Source organism: Protopterus annectens, chromosome 5.part0, assembly GCF_019279795.1.
Source record: "Protopterus annectens isolate FY-2018-M chromosome 5.part0, PAN1.0, whole genome shotgun sequence".
Taxonomy (NCBI): Eukaryota; Metazoa; Chordata; order Ceratodontiformes; family Protopteridae; genus Protopterus; species Protopterus annectens.
The window spans coordinates 1,434,553,569-1,434,563,755 of record NC_056735.1 but is presented as its reverse complement, the minus strand read 5'-3'; the positions used below and the strand labels follow the sequence as shown (position 1 = coordinate 1,434,563,755).

Genomic DNA, 10,187 nt, shown 5'->3' with positions numbered 1-10,187 from the left:
TTCTATAATGCCTATATTGAAAGAAAAGGCGGAATTAGTTTAACTGGCTGTTTCATTAGGTATTGATAAAGTATTTTACTTTTAATTTTAAATATGTATTTTATATAACTTTTGTGTATATTTTTAATACATATTAACATATAGTGTCTTTTATTCACCATTAGGAAAGTACATATACATGTACCATACATTGTTCTATATTTTTTGTAGAGAAATGTTTTTGTAGAAATGAATTTTTTATTATATTGAATCTAACTAATTAATTATTCATTTTTTGGTCATGCATATACTGCTTACTATTATGAGAAGTGGTATTTTAAGCACAGTATTGGTTAATATTGAACCAATGAATTTAAACTGTTTGTTATTTAAGCTTCAATGTTTTTACTATTACTTGTTCTGATGAAGTCAATTTACTTGATGAAAGCGCTTAACCTCATGTCTTTGTGTTAATAAAATTTTTCTGTGGACCCGCAACGCTGTGCTACATTTGGTTAACATTTGTAAATTTTGTTTATAGAAACCTGTTGTACATACTATGTTGTTATGCGATGAAATATGTGACTCTATTACAACTTATTTGTTATGTATGTCATCTCCACACAAATGAAATGTCTTGCCCATAACCCTTTGTCACATTTTATTCCTTCATTTCAATTCAGAAAGGTCTTGTCAACATAGATTCTTAAAAAAAAATTCAAGGTATTGCTCTAGACAGAAACCCTGCCAGAGATAGTGTCTTTGCATGTTTTTTGAAGGCGCATATGGATGTTATGCATAAAATGTTATAATCCATCCATGCTTATGAGTTGGATCCATCTTCTGTTGTTTTCTGGGAATAACCACTGCCATTAATGGCATTTAATCCTCCATTAGGGAATGGAAGTAGATTGCTGGGCCTTTAATCTGCATCACATACACACCACACAAACACCTAGGGGCAATTTAGATTCATCAATCTACCTGCCGCATGCCTTTGAAAGATGTGAAGAAATCTGAGTACCTGGAAAAAACAGACATTAACTGCTTTTTATATATATATATATATATATATATATATATATATGTATATATATATATATATAAACCTTTTTAAACTGACCTTGAAAAACTTTTTAGTAATCAGGCTTTTCAATCTCCCCTCACCATCCCTGCCTTCTGATTTTCATCGATTTTCACAACTTCTTTTTTTCTCCAATGTCCTGAAAAGTTCTATAAGAGCTGACGGATGGTGTTTTTAATTATACAGATAATGAAGTCTTAACAGACTACCATTTTGTTATACTTTAACACTTTTAACAAGGTAAACTGTGCACAGCTTATTAATGCTCATCCCATTCTGTGCTGTGCTCCTAGTGTCATGGCCTTTTCTGTGAGTGATTTAAGTTATAGATAATTATGAATGAAAGTGTGTTTCTCTTCTTAATCCTCTGCATACACTGGGTAGGAGTGTCACTAGCATCTACACTTGATACCTTGTTTTATTTTTTCATTTTACATTAATTATTTCTCTACAGATATACCAAACTATTCCCCATATTTTGTGAGTGTATCCTCATTATATGCAAATCAGAAGAGGAAATCATCTTCTGGTGACAGCTAGCACATCTGTATACCCCCTACATAGTCTGCTTGAGTTGTTGTTGTCTTTCAGCTTTTCCCGGTTAGGGGACGTCACAGTGGAACTCCAGTCCACTAATGATTGGCAGTAGATTTTCACGAACGCCGAGGTGCCAGCTTGACGTTCAACCTTCAGCGAAGGCATGCCCATTTACACATGTCTTTCGAACACCCATCCAACCACGGGGAGGACATGCAGACTCCACACAGAAGGCACTCCCTACATTCCAGCTGAGAGTCAAATGGGACAACCTCTTGCTGTGAGGCAACAACGCTACTGCTGCACCACCGCGGCTACATAATCTGCTTGAGTGCTATCCTAAAAGCAGCTATTGGAAATCAAGAATTCAGAATCTGAAGTTGCAAGGTAAACGACTAGCAGAGATTTGAAATAATATTTTTTTTCACTGGAAGGATAAGAGATAGTTGAAACAATGCTCTAAAGCAATTAGAAAAGACAGAAACAGTGATGGAATTCAAAAATGCATGGCCAATATCTAAGGTAACATACTCTGGTGGATTAGGAAAAAATAAGCTGTAGATAAGCAGGAACTACAGATTATATAACAATTTGGAAAGAGGCAGACTGGGTTTGTCAAAATATCTGTATCATCTGTTAAAATGTATTTTTATTCATTATGAATTTTAAGATTGATCTCTAACCAGAAACAACTCATTCAATTAGTGCCAGTCTGACAATTCCTAAAAGTCATCTGATGAAGTTCTGTGCATAAAAGATAACATTAAAAGCAGCTTAAGCCTTATACAGTTGAATAGCTGCATGTATAAGATAATTATGTTAACTGGGATACATAGCTAGGGGTCCTTAACTAAAGTCTCTCAATATTGGAGTTCATACAGAACCTTCAACATTGCTCCAGACGAAACGTTTATTTTTTTGTCTGATATTTTTACTTTATCTGTTGAAAAACTGTTCCTTTTGTACTGTACTTTAAAAGTCTCTGGTTATTTTCTGCTGTACACCAAAGCAACTTTAATGGTTAGTTCTAATAATGTACATGGACACCAGAGCAGGATAGTAACACTTTCTCTGAATTATAATGCAAATGCATGCTAAGATGATTACATAGAATTACTATAAAATGGTCAAGTGACTAATGGTCAGTAATTTTCAAACAATAAGAGAAAGAAATAAAATAATGAAGAAGCTCAGTAGAATAGTCATAGCTTCATCTCCTTATAAAAGTAATGGAATTCAGTAGGAAAATGTACATTAAACAGCATAAAGATATAACAGTGTCTCCTTGTGCATATGTTTATTGACTTCATGGTGACATACATCACATGACACAGTACATGCGTATGTATGCAGAACAATATCAGTTTTTTCCATCTCCTGTTCATGAAGATTTAACAGTTTCTTTTGAGGTCCCTTTGAGGTAACCCCAAACACTTGCTGTAGACAGATTTATTATTGTGCATGCTTCATGTAAAGTTTCACACAGATATCATGTTTTTGCTTTGTTTATATCAGTATAGATTATACCTTTGTTGCCTTAACAGATTAGCTGTACCTTCTCAGTTCTGAATACATACATACATACTTATCCTTTTCCAAATCCCAGGTGTACAACTGCTTAAAATCTGTAAGCTATTTATGAGCTATTTGTTTTTTATGCCACAGAAAAATATATAGAAGTTCCCTCAGGATTAGGCATCTTTCTTTAAAATTGTAGCAGATTATCAATGTGAGTGCTCATGTGTCTGTGAATGTTATCATCTCATTCAAACTGCAGCAGGACCATCATTACTCTTTTCCTTTTTATCCATTTTATACCAAAACGTAGATGTGCCCTTTGTGATTTCTGAATCTGATCTGCAGGTCATGGTACCATTAAGGGAATATAACTTAGAAAAACATTTTTTTTTAGAGAAAATAGTTTACTAGAATTGTATTTGTCTCACAGCAAGAGGTTCTCCGGTTCGATTCTCGGCTGGGGTGCCTTCTGTGTGGAGTCTGCATGTCCTCCCTGTGGTCACGTGGGTTTTCTCTGGGTGCTCCGGTTTCCTCCCACATCCCAAAGACATGCAGTAGGTGAATTGTTCACTCTAAATTGGCCCTAGGTGTGAGTGTGTGCATGTGTGTGCCTTCTGTGGAAGGTTGGGCGCCGAGCTGGCAACTCAACACCGTAAAACTCCACTGCCAATCATGAGCAGACAGATGATCCGCTGTGACGACCCCTAACCGGGAAAAGCCAAAAGAAGAAGAAGTCTACTAGAATTGTATTGCTGTGTGAATTTACTTGGTGTGTGAATCAGCTGGATACCGGACTGTACAAGATCTTTTTTGATCATTGTATTGGAATTAAAAGAATTGTATGGAATTCTGTTCAGCAGCCAGGTAAAAAGCTAATTTTTTGATATATGGATATTTTCTTCTGCTAAAGCCTGAGCTTTTGAGTATCAGAATCTGAATCAAAGGCAAAGCAAAGATATATTAACTTTCACTGTGATGCCCACTTACTATATTGTAATTCAAAATTAATCACTAATGTATTTACAGGCAGCAGGTTACCTTATTGAGGAACTACTTGACACAATCTGATTCTTGAAAGCTATTCATAAAAAATCTTGTCAGTGAAAACTGTATTATAGACTCAGATTGTACAGGCATGGATTAAGGAAAATATCATATCTCTGTGATTATGTGATCTCAGAGTAGCAAGGGATATGGGTAGAGAAGTAAGAGTTCCCTCATCAAAAACAGTGTGTTCTGCTTTCACCCTTTAGCTTTTTCTTTACTGTATATAGTGTCTTGTTTATTTCTGATTTATGTAAGAACAGTTCATTGAGTACAGTTTTTGATGACTAGTTTGTGATGACTTGACACTCATCATAGTTCCATTTTTCAGATGATCTAGATCTATTTTTCCTTGTCAGTTATAGCTTTAAATTACAAATATTAGCATTGAGAAACATTTGTTTACAATCATTTTCTCTCTAGAATATGCTTTTTGTTGGAATATTTTAGAAAAAAGGCTCATTTATTTCTTCAGCTCATCTCTTGAGATAATTAGGATCTCTGATGTTGTAGCACTGTACTTGTGCATCATATTTTGAACAAGAAATTAATCACAGATACTAGAAACGCAGCAGGTAGCAGCTTGGTTCTTTGAAGACCTCTTTGCTGACATGTTATATAATACATTTAATTAATAAGTCTTGAGCATTAAGCTAAAGTATTTAAATCAAGAATATCATATATATGAACATGTATGTATAACAATATAAGTATACATGGATTAATAGTAGCATTCTCTAAGCATAAATTATCTATTCTTGATGGATAATTTGATATGTAAATATCTTTTAGGTCCAAAACTGACCCAATTACTGGTGCTGTGAAAAATACCAAATATCATCAACTGTAGTAAGTACCTATTTTGTATTATTATTATTATTATTATTATTATTATTATTTTAGAGTGATTTCAAAATAAGATATGCAGGATAATTCATGTAGTTAAACAAAATATTGTTTTATGCTCTTGTTTTGTCAGTGTTTCATATCTCTGATCATATTGACAGCACTAACATCAAATCTTCTAATGTACATTTTCCATTCTTCTCAGGGACTTCAAAATATTAGAATACACAATCCTTCATTGGATGGGTCCTCTCTCTCTTTCTAGGGAGGGGAAATCTATGTGCTAACCTGAGACTTGGGACAGGAATGGTTAGAGAGAGAAGTCTTCATGCACTGGCCTCTTCATAAATTTCTTGGTTTGAAAATACCTTAACTCTGTGACATGCTATATTACATGTTCAGATGGGCACTGCATGGAGTGTCCTGAGGGACTGCATTTTCCTGCATTGTTGTCCTCATTTCAATGTCCCACCCCCACCCCATGACCATGTTAACTAATTAATTTCTCCTATGTCTTTGTCCCATCATTCTCCACCTAGGCAAGGGCAAGGAGTCATCCTCTTCATCATTCCTTTCTTACCCCACATCAGATGCCCCACTACCTAAGTTGCCTGACAAGCCTGAATTGTCTGACAAACCTGAATTGTCTGGTTTGTAGTCAAAGCTTCATCCCTCTATGCCATGATACCACCAGAATATATGATATATTTGAGGAATAATTGCTTGGGAGGTTAATTAAAGTAGATATCAGATTTTAACCATGTGCTGAACAAATACACAGACATTTTGAATTTACCTTATCATTTTGCATCATTTTGTATGTTTTTATTTATTTATTAATTTATTACTGTGTCTGTGCATATGATGCTGGTTTGCTGGTGCACAGCTGTACACATTTCTATGCTTTAGTATATTTAATATTCCCAAGCAGATGCAGAACTTTCAGCTGCACATTTCTTTTAAATGAAATATTGTCACACAGAGAAATCTGTTCTTATAATTTCTGCTTTAGCTTTATATGTCATTTTTGTGAAAATTTTACAAATATCCACTGTGATATTTATAATCCTAAAATGTCTTTTGAGACCTCTAATGAACACATATAAAATTTAATCTTTTATCTGGAAATAGAACATTTAGTAAGGATGCCAAAAAGGGAAATAAGAATTTTGTTTATAAGTAAGTCAAGAATTGGCAGATTTAGAGGAAAACAGTCTTTATCTGCTTTCCACATCCAGTCACAGGTATCACTTCCTTACCATGAAAACAGCAATATACTGAAATTATGTGCATCAAATGCATAGAGCTTTCTGTCTGATAAAGACACACATGTTTAATGAAAAGCAGAAATACACAAAATACTCTTGGTGCCACATGCAATCATTGACTTCTACAGCTTTTGGAAGGTATTAAACTCCTGTAGTCCACAAAGAACTATTAGACATGCAGCTAAAGGAAGGCTAAAGAAAGGCTAAGTATCTTTCAAAAGGCCTTTCCTGTTTATTACCATACTGTATATAGATAATTGGAACAATTGTCTAATGTACTCAGACGAACGTTTAATCCTTAAAGAAACTAACACAGTATATGAGAGATGTACATACATAACTTCCCGGAAGGCGAAATTCTCACTTGCAAGTAAGGTTATCAAAAACACACACGCTAACTCTTCACACATACTGTTTACCACACACACACACACACACACACGTGCTGTTACTTAAAAGTAACCTTTCCAAACAACTCACAGAAACGGACGCAGGAGACTCGACTGCAAATAACTCAGTTTTAATGTAAAAATTGATTCACCCAACACGAACACAGAAACACGAATAGAAATGCAACAAATCCAAAAGCATGAACGCCTTTCTAATACATAAATGGACTTCATCAGATTCCATTTCAAACTAAAACATACATCTTTTATACTGGTTTAAAAAAAACATTAACCAATCAATTCACAAGATACTTTCAAAATCCTCAAATAAAGCCTCTAATCTAATTAATAATTCATTATATTGCCCTCATTATTGAATACACTTCAAAAATCAATTCATAAAAACTTCATAAATAACCATCATTAAAAACTGTTCCTTCATATTTTACCAATGTAATTAAAAATAAATAATGATAATAATAATAATTAAATAATTAAAATCCTGATGTTAAAAACAGCTCCATTCATACTAACTAGGGAATTTTACACCATTACATCACATTCGTATTTGCTCTAGTGCCATCTGCTGTCGATTTCCTATAAACACACTTTGTATTTTGTAATACTGTGTTTTATATCTTAGCAGATCTCATCTTTAGTAAAGGCAAAATTGATATGTACTCATTTAATCCAGGTGTTTTGTTTGCTTCCAAGTTCACCTGCCACCACATTTCCCTGTAAGCTATAATCTCTTCCCAGAGACCCCCTCTAATATCCCATTTTACTTGATCAAGGACAAAAAATTGAAATTTTGCTTCGGAGCAGGTTTTAAAGTGCCTAAATAGTGCATTTGTTTCCTTTTCTTTTTTTATTTCGTACAGATGTTCATATATACGTCGTTTCAGGGTTCTTTCAGTCTTTCCAACATAAAAGGAGGAACATTTTATACAAACTGCCAAATATACTAAACCTTTAGATTCGCAGTTGTAATACCCTTTACTGTTCACCCATTTTCCTCTACTTTCTATAAATATTTTTTCCTTATTAACTAAATACTCACATTGTTTACATTTTCCACACCTGAAAGTTCCCTTTTTACTCCTTGCTCCATTTAATCTTTCCATACTATTCCTATTTTTTTCCAAAATTCCTTTAATACTTATAGTATTCCTAAATACTACCTTAGGGGGATATACTGGTAATCCTTCCAAGTCACTTATAGCCCTAAACCTATCCCATTCCTTCTGAAATACATTTTTTATGTTCTTATTTAATAAGTTGTATTCAAGGACAAGTGCCTGTTGAAAATTCACCTCCTGTTCCATTTCTCTATTTTTTTCTTCTCTTATACCCAAAATTGGAAAAAATCTATCTTTTCTTCCTTTTTCCACTTCTTCTCTTATTTCCTTAACAAATTCTACTGGGTACTCCCTATCCAAAAACATTTTTTCTAATAGGTCACATTCCTTTCTGAATTTATCATCCTCACTTGTCATTCTGGACCCTCTTACAAATTGTCCTTTCACTATATTTTTCTTAGTATATACAGGATGGGCACTATTAAAATGTAAAAAAGAATTTACATATGTGGGTTTTCTATGAATACTTGTTTCAAATCTTTTGTTTTCCAAATTAATTTCCACGTCTAAATATGAAATAATTTTGAATGAATAATTATAGGTAAACTGTAAAAACTCTGTAGTCTGCCCTAAATATTTAATAAAATCTTTTAATTTTTCCATACCACCTATCCAAAAAATTAAAATATCGTCAAGGAACCTTTTATATAGAGTCCAATTGACAGCATAGGGGGATTTTAGTAAGTATTGTTCCTCCCAATTCGCAAGAACTATATTTGCAAAGGTGGGTGCACAGGCTGCCCCCATTGCTACTCCTTGTAGCTGTTGAAAAAATTCCCCTTTAAAAGTAAGGAAATTATTTTTCAACACTAGGTCCATTAAGCCTGTGCACACCACCTTTTCTTCATGTGTCAATTTTTTATTTTTGAAAATTTCTTCCTCAAACATAGACATTCCTGCGCTATATGGGATGGACCCAAATAAATCAATTATATCAATAGTTACTAGGATTAGGTCGTCATGGTATTTGTCCTCTTTCAAACATCTCAACAGGTCCCATGAATCTTTCAAGATTACTTCCTTCTCTTGCCATACATGTTTTGCTTGAAAATCCACGTATTTGGCTAGAGTATGAGTTTTGGACCCACCCGCTGAGACAATAGGTCTCAGTGGTGGGTGAATTTTCGGAATACCGAATATCACGGGCACCTTTGGTTTATCCACCTTCAAAAATTCTAATGTTTTGATGTTTATAAGATTTTCATACACCATGCTTTCCAAAATGTTATCAATTTTCTTGTAGGCTGTATTAATTTCATTCCTGGACACTGTTCCATACTTAACTTCGTCCCTTAATATTGTGTTCATCTTTCCTTCATATATCATAACATCCATCACCACTATCCCCCCACCTTTATCGGGCTTCATTACCCTAATATCCTTGTTAATTTTTAGTTCTTCTAATATGTGGTATTCATTTGGGTTTAAATTTTGATGGGTCCCTTGATACTTCATAATTTTCTCCTTTTTTCTAATTTCTTTTTCCATAATATTTTCAAAATTCTTTAACTGTGTGTGTATAGGTGGGTTAAATACAGATTTTTTTATTAATTGTTTCCCCTGCTTACCTCTATCAATTACATTTGAATTAATACCTTCTTTGTAAAATAATAATTCTAAATTCATTTTTCTAACAAAAAGTTTCATATCAATTAATGTTTGGGTAGAATTTCCTTTTATAGATGGTATAAACTTAAAACCTTTTTCAAGTAACCTAAAATGGTTAAATTCTAACTCTAATGTACTTAAATTGTAAATTGTGAATCCATCGGAAGTGTACCTACTACCATTTACTTCTATACTCTTACCCATCCCCTCTCCTTTTAGGTTAACCTTTACACCTGTAGTGCCTACATCTATACTCTCATTCGTCTCAATATATGTACTAACTGTTTCCTGTGTAGCATTGTTTATAGGACTGAGGGTACCATACACTAGTATCTCCCCCTCCCCCTTCTCCCCCCCCAATGTTGAAAATTTTCATTCCGTCTATTTTCTGACCTGTTTTCCCCCCTATGTTCACCCAGGGGTGGAAATTCCATTTCATATTCATTGTCAGCCCACAGCCGGTCTTCATAATTTTCATTAGGTTTCCCTATTCTCTTCTTGGTGTCATTATAATTATATTGATATTTATTCCTATAAAAGGAGGGTTTAGGGTAACAAGTCTGAATTTCATATTCATGTATGTCCCTCTTTAATTTATCCATCTTTCTATTTATTAAGGCATTACATTTCTCCTCCACCTCTTCCTGAATATCATAATATTTCTTTCTTTCTGTACTAACTTTAAAAATTAAGTCATCTTTAATCAAAGCATCGAGGGCATCTATCTGTAATTGGAGGCTTATCAAATTTCTTTCATTTTCTTTAATAATAAGTT

The 10,187-nt window shown here is 33.8% G+C and overlaps 1 protein-coding gene across 5 annotated transcripts in view; it reads left to right on the top strand.

Moving 5' to 3' along the window:
- The window catches only part of NALCN (sodium leak channel, non-selective), a 3,563,801-nt gene that overhangs the window by 2,922,414 nt on the left and 631,200 nt on the right, over positions 1-10,187 (top strand). For all 5 annotated transcript variants that reach the window (XM_044071239.1, XM_044071242.1, XM_044071240.1 and 2 more), the window contains exon 23: positions 4,955-5,011. In XM_044071239.1, coding sequence (XP_043927174.1) covers positions 4,955-5,011 — 57 coding nt within the window. The remainder of the gene's footprint in view (positions 1-4,954; positions 5,012-10,187) is intronic.